The sequence below is a fragment of the Balaenoptera acutorostrata genome, chromosome 13 (assembly GCF_949987535.1).
Source record: "Balaenoptera acutorostrata chromosome 13, mBalAcu1.1, whole genome shotgun sequence".
Lineage (NCBI taxonomy): Eukaryota > Metazoa > Chordata > Mammalia > Artiodactyla > Balaenopteridae > Balaenoptera > Balaenoptera acutorostrata.
The window spans coordinates 93,295,112-93,310,954 of record NC_080076.1 but is presented as its reverse complement, the minus strand read 5'-3'; the positions used below and the strand labels follow the sequence as shown (position 1 = coordinate 93,310,954).

General features: G+C 47.4%; 1 protein-coding gene across 1 annotated transcript in view; it reads left to right on the top strand.

Moving 5' to 3' along the window:
* POLE (DNA polymerase epsilon, catalytic subunit) overlaps positions 1-15,843 on the top strand; it is a 55,266-nt gene that overhangs the window by 3,159 nt on the left and 36,264 nt on the right. The window contains exons 2-19 of the mRNA XM_057526248.1: positions 1,910-2,051; positions 2,495-2,575; positions 3,005-3,049; positions 3,203-3,295; positions 3,605-3,759; positions 5,922-6,063; positions 6,190-6,270; positions 7,007-7,114; positions 7,435-7,545; positions 7,820-7,905; positions 8,091-8,210; positions 9,684-9,816; positions 9,910-10,023; positions 10,134-10,346; positions 10,618-10,725; positions 14,931-15,059; positions 15,135-15,237; positions 15,324-15,470. Coding sequence (XP_057382231.1) covers positions 1,910-2,051; positions 2,495-2,575; positions 3,005-3,049; positions 3,203-3,295; positions 3,605-3,759; positions 5,922-6,063; positions 6,190-6,270; positions 7,007-7,114; positions 7,435-7,545; positions 7,820-7,905; positions 8,091-8,210; positions 9,684-9,816; positions 9,910-10,023; positions 10,134-10,346; positions 10,618-10,725; positions 14,931-15,059; positions 15,135-15,237; positions 15,324-15,470 — 2,111 coding nt within the window. The remainder of the gene's footprint in view (positions 1-1,909; positions 2,052-2,494; positions 2,576-3,004; positions 3,050-3,202; positions 3,296-3,604; positions 3,760-5,921; positions 6,064-6,189; positions 6,271-7,006; positions 7,115-7,434; positions 7,546-7,819; positions 7,906-8,090; positions 8,211-9,683; positions 9,817-9,909; positions 10,024-10,133; positions 10,347-10,617; positions 10,726-14,930; positions 15,060-15,134; positions 15,238-15,323; positions 15,471-15,843) is intronic.

Below are 15,843 nucleotides of genomic sequence, written 5' to 3'. Positions count from 1 at the left end.
TTTGCTCATATGTAGTTGGTAAACAGGAGAATGTCAGTGAAATGTGGAGATTATATTGGTTCATTTGCAATTTTCCCTAGGCAAGGGGGTTGGAATCCGCAGTAGGGAAGGAAAGAGCTCTTGGCTGGAGTGTTGCACAGACGTGTGCACTGTTGGCTCTGTTTGAAGAAAATTTCATCTGAGCGCCTGCACCAGGGCCTCCCTCCCATCTCGGGTGGCAGGCTACACTTTTCTCCTGTGCTCAGCAGTCATAAACCAGGACCTCTCCTCTCATGTTGTGCATTTAAAACAAACAGCTCTGTAAAAACATGGCTAATGACTTTGCTGTATAGAAATTAAAGCTACCTTTCAATGTTTATAAACCAGGTAAAAGAGGAAATGGCCTAGCCTGGGTCACTGCTGTCTCTATACACTCAGGCACTGCAGACCTCCTTGTTGCACTTTGCTAGTGTGAACTGCGCTTTCCCAGATGTGCTGCAGCCACCTGTGTGTGTAGGAGTACTGTGCGTTATTTCCATGTGCCTTGCACAGGGTGGTACCTGAAAAGTGTTCAGTCAGTATTTTTCCAACTCAAATTACATGACCTGAAAACACAGGTGAATTAGTTCATTCAAGTTATTTCAAATAACTCTGACATTACAGAATTTTACCTTGTAGATGAGAAAAAACGGATATTCCTCTCTGTTTCTATTGATCTTTAGTAAATATCACACATACTTTATCAGGCACCCACTGGCTACAAAGAATCCTGTCCTCACATCATGTGCATCATGTGATTTAATCATCACTGCTCCTTCTTGGTAGAACTAGACTCCACTCCATTGGTCATTCTTTTTTTCGTACATAATACTGTGCTGCCAACTTGGCATTTTTCAAAGTGCTTTTTTACATTCATTGTCTCTAATGCTCATGAAAATCCTGTGTGGTAGATACCGTTAATTGCATTTTCCAAGAAACAAACTAAATTTGGGAACTAACATTTAAAAAATAAATAAACAAAGAAACAACTTTTTATTTTGAGATAGTGGTAGATTCTTATGCAGTTGTAAGAAATTACACAGAGATCCCTTAACCCAGTTTCCCCCAGTGGTAACATCTGATGTAACTAGAGTGCAGTGTCACAACCAGGAAATTGACATGATACAACAGTGCATGTACACTCATTTGTGTGTGTGTGTGTTTAGTTTTGTGCACTTTGTGTATTCATGACCACCACTACCACAATCAAGACGCAGAACATTTCTGTCCCAAGGATCCCTTGTGCTACCTACCTTCTTATAGCCACAGCCACCTCCCTTCCCCCATTCATGGCAGCTACTAAACTGTTCTCCATCTCTAACTGTTATTTTAAGAATGTTATATAAGTGGAATAAAATATGCAATTTGGGGGAGTTGGCTTTTTCACTCAGCATAATTCCCTTGAGACCCATCCAGGTTATTGCATGTATCAGTAAGTTTGTTGTCAATGAATTGTATTCCATGGGAAGGATATAACATGGGTTAACTATTCACCTGTTGAAGAATATCTGGGTTGTTTCCACTTTTTGTCTGTAATGAACAAAGCTGCAATGAACATTCACATGCAAGTTTTTTGTATGAGCGCGTCTTTTCTTTGGGATAAATGCTCAGGATTGCAGTATTGGACTTTGTGCATTTTTAATATCCCATGAGGCAGCAGTGTCCAGCCAAGACTGTTGTTTTTATTAGTGTTCTGGTTACACAGGTAAACAAGTTTTGTCATCTTTTTCCTGAGTCCTGTTATCTTAATGAGCTATTTTGCCAAATGTGAGGTTTTTCAGGGGTGCTCCTACCATGTCACAAACGAAATTCTTACACTAGGCAGACTGAGGGCTGCGGGAGTAGATAGTGTCATGATCAACGGAGACCGGATTTCTCTCCTTTCACTCAGGGACGATGGCCCCTCTACCTCTGTCTCGGCACTCAAGCGCCTGGAGCGCAGTCAGTGGACAGATAAGATGGATCTGCGGTTTGGTTTTGAGAGACTCAAGGAGCCTGGTGAGAAGACAGGCTGGCTTATCAACATGCACCCTGTAAGCACCTGTGCTTTTCCTCCATCTTCCTCCTTCCATTCAGGAGGGTGGCTGCACCCCTTGTGGCATAGCCCTTGTCTGAAGAGTAGGTGACAGCTAGCGGGAACCTGTTGTCTGGGCAATACAGGTAGAGATGGGATTGTTTGTAGCTCTCCTGCTTTCCTCTCTAACGTCTTTGGGTCGTAAAGAGGCCACTGGGAAGACTGAGGTAAGGGGCATCCTTGTTACCCATAAGAAGAAAGCTTTCAAAGATGAGGGGGAAATAGAGAAATTCCCATTTGGAGGCTGTTATGATGCGGTTCTTGTGAGTGGGGCCAGTAGTGTTTATGCAAGGTAGAGGAAGATTTTGTTTTTAAAGTGCTCAGTTTCCCAGAGAAGGAGGAAAAGTCTCTTGTGCTGTGTAGAGGATAACTTTGTGCCCATGTTGACTGTTTCTCTTGTAGACGGAGATTTTAGATGAAGATAAACGCTTAGTTAGTGCAGTGGATTACTACTTTATTCAAGATGATGGGAGCAGATTTAAGGTAAGCCCTTGACATCCAAGAAGCTAACAACCACTCAGTAATGAGGCATAGCTGGGCTCAAAATGACAAGTGTCCTTTTAGCTCTGCAACTGTGAGGAGAGGGATTGGGAGACCTGCGGTGTGCAGCTACCTGAAGCCCTTTAGGGACATGGGCCCCTTGGAGCCACATTAGTCACCACTTAAGATGTCCTAAGAGAAGCTAGCTCAGAAAGACTGAAAGATGAGCAGCATTGTGTCTCTTAGACTCTTGCCCCTGTGATACGTGCAGGTCCTAATTTTCTATTGCACTGTCTCTCTTAAGATATGTCAAAGTCAAGGATGCATTGGATCTAGGCTAGGCTATATCAGGGTATAACAGCAAACAGCCTGTCTTCATTTTTCTTCCTTTTTTCTTTCTCATCACCCCTGAATGGGTTGTGACTCTTGCAGGTGGCCTTGCCCTATAAGCCATATTTCTACATTGCAACCAGAAAGGTAAGTCTGTGGTTCATGGCATCAGGTCAAACGACCAGTGCCTCGTTTTGTGGGGGGATTCAAAACTGGAAATAAAGAGGCTTCAAGAGAAATAAGCAAGGAAGGAAATAGACTTTACTAATGGGAAGTCCTTTCATTCTGATCCTGATTTAGGGTTGTGAGCGAGAAGTTTCGTCTTTTCTCTCTAAGAAGTTTCAGGGTAAAATTGCTAAAGTAGAGACTGTCCCTAAAGAGGATCTGGACTTGGTGAGTATCACCCAGCCCTTTCAGGGTAAATGAGGCCGGGTCCACCCTGCCCATGGGGTGAGATGGGAAGAGGACAAGTTCCGCACCTGTGGGACAGTATAGATGATGGGCTTTGGTGACTGTCCCTGTATCCTCTTAGAGAACTCTAGTGGCATAGTTGGTGCCACATGCAGAGTTGAACAAGGTGCTTTGGAGTTGCCAACTCTTCAAATCACTTATTTACCTTTGAATCGTCTCGCCTTATTTTCTCTCCCCAGTATAGTATTTTTTTCTCTTTGAACTCATGAGCACCATCTCTTCACTCTGTAGCCAAATCACTTGGTTGGTTTGAAACGAAATTACATTAAGCTGTCCTTCAACACCGTGGAGGACCTTGTCAAAGTGAGGAAGGAGATCTCCCCTGCTGTGAAGAAAAACCGGGAGCAGGGCCACGCCAGTGATGCCTATACGGCTATGCTCACCAGGTAAGCTTCATTCACATAAGCGGAGCAGCCAGTCAGTCCACAAGGACTGTGGCCCGTTTTTCCTAAGTTTACAAGATGCGTAGGAGGTGGGAAAACTCAGCAATAAAATTACCTTAATGATTGGCTCCATTCAATGTGGAAACAGTTTAGAGCAATTAGGTAGACTTTCTTATATGTTCCCTTTGTGTTAAAGAAATGGTGGATTCCCAGGTTGTATTTTAGCTGTCCCTCTTTTCTTGCATAGAGGGTAGATTTGTGGCTCCAAATTGAGTTGCTGTAACAGTAGACATTTTAGATTTCTAATCCCACCATCTTAACACAGTCTGTTTTCATGGTTTTTAGTAAGTGTTAAGATGTCTGCAAATTTTATTAAATACCTAGATTTACATAGCACATCTTCTTCAGAGATCCCTGGGTATTATACAGAGAAATTTAAATATAGAACAACAAACACTGTTCATTAAATATTTAGACAGCAACAGTAATAAGAAACAGGGTAAGAGGTTAAGAAGAAATCTTGGCTAATTAAAAGTTATGGTGACTTCCACACACAGATGGCCAACAGGCGCATGAAAAGATGCTCAACATCTCTATTAGAGAAATGCAAATCAAAACTACAGTGAGGTACCACCTCACACCAGTCAGAATGGCCATCATTAAAAAGTCTACAAATAACAAATGCTGGAGAGAGTGTGGAGAAAAGGGAACCCTCCTACACTGTTGGTAGGAATGTAAATTGGTGCAGTCATTATGGAGAACAATATGGAGGTTTCTCTAAAAACTAAAAAATAGAGTGCCATGTGACCCAGCCATCCCACTCCTGGTCATATATCTGGACAAACCCATAATTCCAAAAGATACATGCACCCCTATGTTCATAGCAGCACTATTCACAATGGCCAAGACATGGAAACAACCTAAATGTCCATCGACAGATGAATGGATAAAGAAGATGTGGTACATATATACAGTGGAATACTACTCAGCCATAAAAAAGAATAGAATAATGCCATTTGCAGCTGTATGGATGGACTTAGAGATTATCATACTAAGTGAAGTAAGTCAGAAAGAGAAAGAAAATACTAAATATCACTTATAATTTGGAATCTAAAATATGACACAAATGAACTTATCTATGAAACAAAAACAGACTCACAGACATACAGAACAGACTTGTGGTTGCCAAGGGGGAGGTGGGGGGGAGGGATGGATTGGGAGTTTGGGGCTAGCAGATGCAAAGTATTATATATAGAATATGTAAACAATAAGGCCTACTGTATAGCATAGGGAGCTATATTTAATATCCTGTGATAAATAATACTGGAAAAGAATTTTTAAAAGAATGTTTATATATGTATAACTGAATCACTTTGCTGTACTGCAGAAATTAACACAACATTGTAAATCAACTCTACTTCAATTTTAAAAAAAGGCACACAAAAAGTTAAGATGACTTCAGAAGAACTAATTGTATTCTCTGACAAAAGTAGATCAGTTTGGGACCCTGAGCATTTCTGCACACTACCCCCCAACAGTGGCCCATTAATTACTTTTCAGAATATTGCAAGTTGTAACCAGAGACCAAGTCCCCAGAGGCCTGCCTTCTCTAAAACCCATTGCCTTTCTTTCCCCCCTTAATAGTCCATTCGGTATTTGGAAGCTTAGTGGGCTAATATTGGAGTGAATATTCTAGTGACAGTGATTCCCTCTTGGATATGGTAAGAATAATTATGATACAGAAATAGTCACTGTTTACCTGTCACTTCACCATGCCGACAGCTTTGTGGCTAGTACCTCATGACGCTCTTGCAGGGTGGGCCTGTGACTGTCATCCTCTTTTTCTTGATGAAGAAATAAGCTCAGTGAGGGTGGGTCACATCTGTAGACATGCCTCCCAGGTAACAGTTTCCTTTCTTTGCTCTTTTAAATGGGGTGTAACTTATATCCTATAAAATGAATGTCCTAAGTATACTGAACTTCCTTGTGTCTGTGGCCTGCTGCTTGGGGTGGGGCTCATCCAAGGTCATTCCTTACGAAGGGCCTGTCCTGATCATCTCAGCCACCTTGTAAAACTTTAGTGTTTTCATTGTATGGACACTGGTCTTCCCCACTCCAGCCCCTAGCGGAGCATAGTTGAAAGAGCTGCTGTCTTTATTTTGCAGTGTTCTACGAGGGGGCAGTGTGATTAGTGATGAAGAGGAAGCCTCTAAGAAGATTGCTGACCAATTGGACAACATTGTGGACATGCGCGAGTACGACGTGCCCTACCACGTCCGCCTCTCCATCGACCTGAAGATCCATGTGGTGAGTGGGCTGTTGCGTGTGGGCAGTTCCTGATAGCCAGGAGGTGATATTGAAGGATAGATCCGTAGAGTTGACTTCCTTGGACAGACGTAGAAGTCTTTAGTTAATGCACCACACGTCTTGCAGGCTCACTGGTACAATGTCCGGTACCGAGGAAGTGCCTTTCCAGTGGAAATTGCCCGCCGCGATGACCTTGTTGAACGACCCGTAAGTACCACTTGCCTTTCTTCCATCCTAAACTTTCCAGTTGTTTTTGGAGAGTGAATTCTGCGCTGAAGGGTGAATTTGATTCAAAGATTTGTTTGCTTCTTTTTCCTCAAATACCTTCTTAAAAGAATTATGGGGTAATTGTTTTTTCCATCAGTTTTTGACCTGACAGTATAATTTCACTTTGCACACATACATCATCACGTGACGTCAGTATTTGAGCTAGGCTGGATCGGAACATTTGAGGGAAAGCTCTGACTTCCATTTTGGGTGGTTAATAGTAAAGTGATACGTTGAAAAATGGATTCATAACTGCTTTGGGGACAGCTTTGTGATCTTGGGAAAGTCTATACTCTGTTTTCTCACATCCAAGGTGAAGTTGTCAGTTCTGTATCATAATCTCCTGTCAGGGTTGTCATAAAGGACAAAATGAGTGGTGCATTTTAAAGAGCTTTGAGACTCACGTGTTCTGCAATTCTAGACTTCTCCTGTGAACAGCTACTCTAGCATTTTCTCATACGTTTAAGTTTTCATATCATCATGGTATTCTGGACATAGGTCCTTCATCCCCGAGATGCCAGCCCCACTTCCTCCTGAACCTTTCCCCACAGCAGCTTGACTCCTGCTTTTAGTAACTGGCAGTAGAGGTGGAGGTGGTGGGTGTCAAGAGGACCACAGGGTCTCCAGAGCTCAGCTTGGTTTGTGGCCGACTTAATGCTACATTTTGTCCCTTCAGGACCCTGTGGTTTTAGCATTTGACATTGAGACGACCAAACTGCCCCTCAAGTTTCCCGATGCTGAGACTGATCAGATTATGATGATTTCCTATATGATTGATGGTCAGGTGAGTGGTGCCTTCTGGGATGTAAGCTCTCTGTGAACAAGGACCATAGCTGGTCCCCAAACCAGAACAGTGTCCACCCTTGGTTAGTACTGTTTTTGAGAATAATGAGTGAGTGGAGTCCACAGAACCTGTTCTGACATCCAGCCACGCTCTGCCTTCCAGGCAAATCTGAGGATTAGGTCGCGTGTCTCTTCTTGGGAAAGCCAGGGCGCTTCAAGTTGCTGCAGAGATTTTGTAGCGAGAGTCTCTGGGCTGCGTGTGAGAGGTGTGTCTTTGGCTTTGTGTCTCTAACTCATACTAACTGCTAATGAACTTCCCAGGGCTACCTCATCACCAACAGGGAGATTGTCTCAGAAGATATAGAAGATTTCGAATTCACCCCCAAGCCAGAATATGAAGGGCCCTTCTATGTCTTCAATGCGCCTGATGAGGTAGAGGTGTCACTTGGGAAACTGCCTGATGTTTGGGGTAGAGTGGGAAGGGGAGGCGGGCCTGGTGACCCTCTTAGCCCTCGGCATTCCTTTAATCATAGCAGCAGCTGGACTCAGTCCCCAGTGGCTGGTCCTCGTTCACCTGGAGGCCCCGTTGGGTTGGAAATAACAGGCTCATGTGAGGTTGCTGCTCCTCAGCTTTGGAGAGCTGCCTGGAAATCGCTTGAAGGAGAGTAAAAGCAACCCTCTGACCGCTAAGATTTGTTGAATTCAGGTTCATCTAATCCAAAGATGGTTCGAACACATCCAGGAGACCAAACCCAACATCATGGTCACCTATAATGGGGACTTTTTCGACTGGTGAGTCAGAAAAGGGGAGGGGAGGGGAGGGAGGGGGAGGAGGAGCACCGCTGGGTGGCACGGGTGGGCTCCTCACTCCGTTTGAGAGGAGATCGTGTGAGGCATCCCCTGGGGGCAGTCTTCCCTGTCTCTGTAGGAACTAGAGACTCACTGCCCCATGTGCTTGTCCATCCTCTCGTCATTAGGCCGTTTGTGGAGGCCAGAGCAGCGGTCCATGGACTGAGCATGTACCAGGAGATTGGGTTCCAGAAGGACAGCCAGGGGGAGTACAAAGCACCCCAATGCATCCACATGGACTGTCTCAGGTAGGCCCCACAGCTCACCTGGCGGCTGGTCACAGTGTCTCATGAGGGCTTTCTGTGAGTGAGGTCCAAGGTTCCCTTCTCGCACACGCTGGTCCTGTCCACAAGAAGTAGCTCCCATCATCTGAGAGGACAGTGGCTGCCGGCTCTGCCCAGGTCCCGGGATGTGTCTTTCATCATTTGTTCATCATTCATTCAGTCAGCAAACACATGCTGAGCACTGGTCCTCAGGGTGTGGAAACCAGACCAGAAAGAAAGACCTGGTAGAGTGAGGCCCGGTGCTTTGGGAGCTCGTGGAGGCGCCTGGCTTCCCACACGAGGTTGGGTGTGGTAGTCAGGCTCGTGCATGGTGTCCAGGCAGGCTGGGGTGTCCAGGCTGAGGACAAGTGTGCAAGGTGGCCCAGAGTGCTGAGAGGCAAGGCTGGAGTGGAAGGAGGTCTCGTGGGCTTTCTGTGCCTGGTGGAGAGGGGGTTTTATCTTGGTGGTCATGGGGAGCCATTGATGCATTTTCTCTTTAGCCCTGATGTTATGGCCTGTGGATTGAAGGGGCAGGCCGGGTCATAACGTGCACAGGAGTGAAGAGGGCTGGACTAGAGTTATTTGAGAGCCGAGGACTTGGGGATCTGTAGATTTGGGGGCAGGTGCAGGAGGCGTGGGAAGCTCTGGTTCTCAGGGCTTGGGGTGGGCTCATGGGGGAATAGGACAGAGCTCGGGTTCCGAGTGGAAGCAGGCCTGGGAGCCCTACCCACGTGGAGGGCCTGGAGACTGTGGGGCACCATGATGTGGTAAAAAAAAAAAAAAAAAGTGATAGTTGATAGATTCTCAAGAAGAGAAGTAAAAGAGAAGCGGGCACCCTCAGTGGAGGCAGCAGTGCCGGGGAGGCCCCAGCGGGGCATTTCTGAGGGAGAGGATGGCCCACAGGGCAGGGAGGCCAAGGAAGGTGAGATTGGATGCTGCCAGTAAGAAGACGTGGGTCCTAGAGAGACAGCGGTGTGTGTCATGGGGAAGAGGTGGCGATGGGCACGAGGTGGCCTGGAGCGTTTCTGTGCTGAAGGGATGGTGCAAGAGGATGAGGGGAGTTTGACAACAGGGTGTGAGGGGCGGGGAGAGCGGGGCAGAGCCGGGCAGAGCCTGGTGGCACCTGTAGAGGGGACAAGCTGTGGAAGGATCCAGAAGGCCAGAGGGTGCAGGTTCCTGCCTGCTCACCTTTGTATTTCTCTGTGAGGCTGAGAGGAAGGCCGTGGGGCTGTAGGACTGGCTCTGGCATCTCCTTGTTTGTGGGTTTGTCTGAAATTGACTGGATCCGGGTGAAAGCTTTTCACAAGGGGCCTGCACCACGTGACGCCTTGGAGATGTTTGGGATACCCATCAGGACCCTGCATCTTCCTGTGGTGTGTCCAGCTTTGCAGCCTCTCACAGGTTCCTGGGCTTCGTCTCAGAATCATCTCTGGCTTTTGCTCTCTTTCTCATTCCCAGGTGGGTGAAGAGGGACAGTTACCTTCCCGTGGGCAGCCACAACCTCAAAGCAGCTGCCAAAGCCAAGCTGGGCTATGACCCCGTGGAACTGGACCCCGAGGACATGTGCCGGATGGCCACTGAGCAGCCCCAGGCACGTGCACTGCCTCGCTGAGTTGCCCTTCGGCTGGGGGTGGTGGCCTGCTGGGCGCCTCACTGACCTTACTCTCTGATACTCTGCCCTTAGACGCTGGCCACCTACTCGGTGTCAGACGCGGTGGCCACGTACTACCTGTACATGAAGTACGTCCACCCCTTCATATTCGCCCTGTGCACCATTATCCCCATGGAGCCCGACGAGGTCAGTGCCTCTCCCGGCCCGCTGCCTGCCAGGGGTGGTCCCAGGCCGCTGATGCGGACGCAGCCATTGGATTTTGCTGTTTGGCTGGAAGCCTGGCGTTTCCCCCGTAGGTGCTGCGGAAGGGCTCCGGGACGCTGTGTGAGGCCTTGCTGATGGTACAGGCCTTCCACGCCAACATCGTCTTCCCCAACAAGCAGGAGCCAGAGTTCAGCAAGCTGACAGAAGATGGCCACGTGCTGGACGCCGAGACCTACGTGGGTGGCCACGTGGAAGCCCTGGAGTCGGGCGTGTTCCGCAGCGATATCCCCTGCCGGTTCCGGATGGTGCGCCCCCCCTGAGGCTCCTGAAGCTGGGCCTCTTCCCGCCAGAGCTGTGGGCGGACCCAGGAGGGACCCAGCCCACAAGGGCTGAAATAAAGCCCTCGCCCCGTGGGCCCCTCGCCAGCCGTCCTTTGTCTGGCCTGCCGTTTAGGGTGCTGTAGGGCGAGCACTTGGCTCCTGGAGCGTTCTCATTGTAGCCTCCCACCTGAGGCAGGTTGCTTGGTGCGAGGGCATTTTCCTCTCTTACTCACGGCCTCTCGGTTGTTTGTGTTAGAATCCTGCTGCCTTTGACTTCCTGCTGCAGCGGGTGGAGAAGACCATGCGTCACGCCATCGAGGAAGAGGAGAAGGTGCCCATGGAGCAGGTCACCAACTTCCAAGAGGTAACGTGCGGGGGGCTGGAGGGGGGACGGTCTGCTTACACACCACGCCTTGCACATTGGCTTCTTTCATCGGCATGTTTATTGTGCACCTATTGTGTGGTGGCGCTTGGGCGCCGAGACAGAGGACACGGGGCCTGGTCTGGTCTAGTTAGGACAGGAGAGCGTGGTGCTCGCAGTGAGTGACTCGACTTGGTGAGGTGGGAGAATTTCACAGAGATGGCGAAGGCTTTCGGGACAAAGTGGTGTGATGTGGGAGCGAGGAAGGCAAGTGAAGGGTTTCGTGCCAGTTCACCTGAACTGTATTTTGTAGGCAGTGAGGAGCCATTGGAGGATTTTTACTTTTTATTGTCAAGAGACTTTAAAAAATGATGGTAGGAGTCCCTACAAATTACAGGGCAGAATACAGTGACTGTAAAGTCCATCACATGATGGTTAGAAAACGCCATATGCAAAGTGCGTCACATGACTGGAGGCCCCAGGCACCTCCCACTTTGCTGTCCTGTTCCTTTGGGTGCGGCACATCTTGCGTCTCTGTCAGGTCCTGCTCAACACTTCAACATATTCAGCTACTTCAGTACTTTGCAGTTCTTACCAGTTCTAGGATTGATTTCAAGAAATGCCTTGTAACAGATTCACCAGGCAAAATTCAAAGCAGAACGTGTGCACATGCTCTGCAAACTATGAAGTACTGTGCAGCTCTTGTCAGCTGCAGCTGTCATGTACTTTGGGAACTCTCCATGAACCAACTTGGGAAGAAGAGAGTCTGGGCTGAATAACAAATAGGAGTTAAAGAACAACTTGAACAAAATTACTACTTTCTTTTTTGCGGGGCTGGTGTGGGGGTGGGCGCAGCAGGCGGGATCTTAGTTCCCAGACGACCAGGGGTCATGGCCCCTGGGAGTGAGAGCACTGGGTCCTCACCACTGGACCGCCAGGGAGTTCCCAAAAGAGACTACTTTCACGTCCAAGAACCAATGAAATGGGTGAGGAGTGAGGCTTAAGGTATGCTAACTGGAGGGACTCCAGACACCTTAGTGAATCTGGATGTGAACTCTTTCTGGGTGACAGGTAGCACGTCTTCGTAGCTGTCTCCAAAGTCCCTGAAACTCCTCTATAGGGTGGCCCAGGGTCTTTAGGGGAAGGGCAGCAGGTTCACCTTTTTGTTCCTGAGTGATCATCCGGGCAGTGATATGATGACATCTGGTGGGAGGGGTCAGCTGGGGGCTCACAGCGACGTCTGGCCTGTCCAGGTGTCGTCCCCTGTCATCCCAGCCTTCCGCCCCTTACTTGGGTCGGCTCATCTTCCCTCCAGAGCAGCATTTCAGAGCTTGCCTTAGCACAGAGATGGATGGGGGGTTGTTCTCCGAATGGCTCATTTGCCTGAGATTCAGTTAGAAACAATAAGTATTACGTTTCTGGTATTTCCTGTTCTACTTGATAGATATTCCTTTTAGTCATTTTTTCCTTACTAGTTTGAGTTTGACTCCTTTGGAGGGTTTTAAGGAACTTTTTAATACTAAGGGCAATTTTGCATTCAAGTGATTTTCTAATGTGACTTTACCAAAGTTAATGTATTTCATAAAAGATGGCTACCCTTCTGATTAATGTTTTTGTTCTGGTTAATTTTTGCATAATTTAGATGTTTTCCAGTTTATACTTGAATGTTTAGAGATTGGCAAACTATAGCCCATAAGGCCTGTTTTTGTACAGTCAGCAAGCTAAGAATGGTGTTCATATTTTTAAATGTTGTAAAAAAAAAATATGTGATAGACTGTGGCCACAAAACCTGAAGTATTTATTATCTGGTCCTTCACAGAGGTTTGCCGACCCCAGATCTAAAGGTGTTTTTTTTTAGCCAGCTTGTCTAAGAATGCCAGTGTATTAAATTAAATTATCTAATGAATATTAGAATAACTCCTAAATACAGTAGTTCTCAAATTTTAGTGTTGCATACATTTTGGATAAAATGAACTTACCAAATAAGTACATACCTAATGTTCTGGTTTAACTAGGTGTTACATTTGGGGAGTGAATAAAAATAAAAATAAAACAAAAATACATGGCTATCAGAAGCCTGTTTAGCCTTTTATAGTTTCAGTGACTGTTTTTGTTTTTTAGGACAATATTTTTATTTCTAGAAGCTCTGTTGGTTCTTTTTCAAATGTGCTTTATTTCTTTAAAGTGGACTTTTTCTCTTCCTATGTTTTATTTATTTTCTAATTTTAATTTTTTATTGAAGTATAGTGATTTATAATGTTTCAGGTGTACAGCAACGTGATTCAGTTTTATATATATATATATGTACATACATATGTATATAATCTTTTTTTTTTTTTTTTTTTTTTTGCCTGTGCCACGTGGCTTACAGGATCTTAGTTCCCCAACCAGGGATTGAACCCGTGCCCCTGCAGTAGAGGTGCAGAGTCCTAAACACTGGACCACCAGGGAATTCCCTATATATATATATATTTTTTTTCATATTCTTTTCAATTATAGGTTATTACAGGATATTGAATATAATTCCCTGTGCTATACAGTAGGTCTTTGTTGTTTCTCTTCCTGTGTTTTAGATTTTTGCTCTTTATTGTCTTTAATTAGCCTCATTTTAGCATGTTTACTCCAGGAGGTTACTCCTCTGACGTTCTCAGGGGTCTCCTCCCACTGTGTCTGCTCTCAGTCATGGTGGGTGTTTTTTCCCCATGTTCTGCAGTTTTGGAATGTGAATTCCTCTTCAGTAGGAGGACTGTCAGGTAATTTTACAGTTTCTTCCTGGTTCCACAAAAGTGACACAGGCCTGATGTCCCTTCTTATCTGGTTCCTTGGCTGGAGGGTCTCAGTCTTAGTGGAGAGTTTAATGCAAATCACAGACCTCTTAGCACCCGTGGTGACAGATGCTCAGGGAAGATGCTTTCTTTGCCCAGAGCCCAGAATGCACATGGTTTTGGTGAGCAGACTTGTTCTAGTTTATTCTTTTATGGAGGCAGCCTTTGAGAGTCCTGCCTTTATTTGGGGCTCTGTGTTTTGTCTCCCTGTTGTGTGTAGCTTGCCCCTCCCTGAGGAGACATGAGAAGTGTGAAGGAAAGAACTCACAGCACAAGCCTGAGGCCACTGACCTCAGCAAGGCCTGCTGCTCGGCTGCCCTCGGTGTCTGGGAACTCGGGTTCCAACAAGTTTCTCGCTTCCCTCTGATAGGAAGGCCTCACGGACGCTCAGGTTGCTTGTGCAAACGAGGTGGTCTGTGCTGAGCACCTGCTTTCCTTCTGGGAGTCCGGGTTTTGGTCCATGCAGGCAGAGCTGCCTGCGTGACCGGCCCCCAGTAAGAACCCTGGGCGCTGGGTCTCCACGAGCTTCCCTGGGAGATAGCACTTCTCATGTGTTGTCACAGCTTGATGCTGGAAGAATTCAGCTCATCCAAGCTTGAGCCTGGGCTCCTCCGCAAGCGCCTTTTTCCTTTGCTGATTGAGCTCTGTGTCTTTTCCCTGTGAGTCACCAAACCTGGGGATGGTCTTGGGGACCCCAGCACAGGGCCCGGCCCTGCCAGGCACCCATTGAGTCAACTCACTGCTCTGGTTTTGAGTCTGCTTGTCACTCTTACTCTCTGGGGATGACTTAGAAGCTCAGAATTGCATTTACAGGGATAGTTTTCACATTTCATTTAGGATTTCTAGGTGTTTGGCATTAGGAGGGTTTTTAAGCTAATAGCTTTGGCTGGAAACAGAATCTGATTCATTGGTTTATAAAGTAATGCTGGAAACAGTCAAGCGTCACAGTTCAGAGCAGGTGTTTGGTCTAAGAGGGCCCGTCCTTGAGCCCATACTAACCTCTTGAAACTTCGCATCCATCAGATGAGGGATTGCTGGCATGTTGATGTTGGGGCACACGCCTGCACCATGGGGGCACTCGGGGCACCCAGGAAGTGTGGCTCTTGATAATCTAGCTGGGTCCCCTACTTGCTAGCAGACGGGCTGTGCCATGTGAGGCCACAGACTCTGCGCCCTCCTCCCGACCCCCAGAGTTCTTTGGGGTGGAGGCTGCTGCTTCCCGTGATGCTGTCCTGTCTTTTCTTGCAAGTCCCCTGCACCTCCAGGGCCTGGTGTTGGTATCTGTCGTCTGTCTGCGACCCATGGTGCTTTCTCTGTCACTCTGTCCAGTCTCCAGTTTTCGTCTTGGTCGCCAGCCTCCACTTCTTTCCCCTTTCTCTGTAGGTGTGTGATCAGATTAAGACCAAGCTCACCTCCCTGAAAGACGTTCCTAACCGAATTGAGTGTCCCCTTATCTACCACCTGGACGTGGGGGCCATGTACCCCAACATCATCTTGACGAACCGCCTGCAGGTGAGAGAGATTCTCACATCAGAATCAAGCTCTTTTGCCCAAACCCTAATTGTTCCCTTCCTATCCCCCTCACAGCCCTCTGCCATGGTGGATGAGGCCACCTGTGCTGCCTGTGACTTCAACAAGCCTGGAGCAAACTGCCAGAGGAAGATGTCCTGGCAGTGGAGGGGCGAGTTCAGTGAGTGTCCGCCCTGGGTGGTGCTGCTCAGCAGGGAGCGGTGGCTGGGCCTCTATCACAGACTCTCTTCCCATCACCCCTCCCAGTGCCAGCCAGTCGCAGCGAGTATCATCGGATCCAGCACCAGCTGGAGTCAGAGAAGTTCCCTCCCTTGACCCCAGAGGGCCCAGCCCGGGCCTTTCACGAGCTGTCCCGCGAGGAGCAGGCTAAATACGAGAAGCGAAGGCTGGCAGGTGAGCGGTTGGGCCAGCGCACATCTCCACAGACTGCGTTTTCTCTGACTTTTGAGTCTTCGTTGGGCTGTGTTGGTGTGTCACACCTTGAGGTCAGTCGACCCAGTTGTTGAACTAGATGAGACCACTGTGAACTAGTTCTTCCTATAGGCTTCTTTTTGTCATTTATCCTTCAGTGCATGTTCAGCTACCAAACCCTCCTTCCTGTGGTCTTCACGTGTTTGGTCCATTCATACGGGGCTGCCGTTTCTTTCATATGCTTCACTAGCACACGTCTTTCTGAGTTTTCTGCTCCTTTGCATTAACCTAAAAAGCCACGTTTGTTGGCATCCATTGCCTAGCTTTCTTGGCTGTGTCCAGGAGGCCTGTCTGC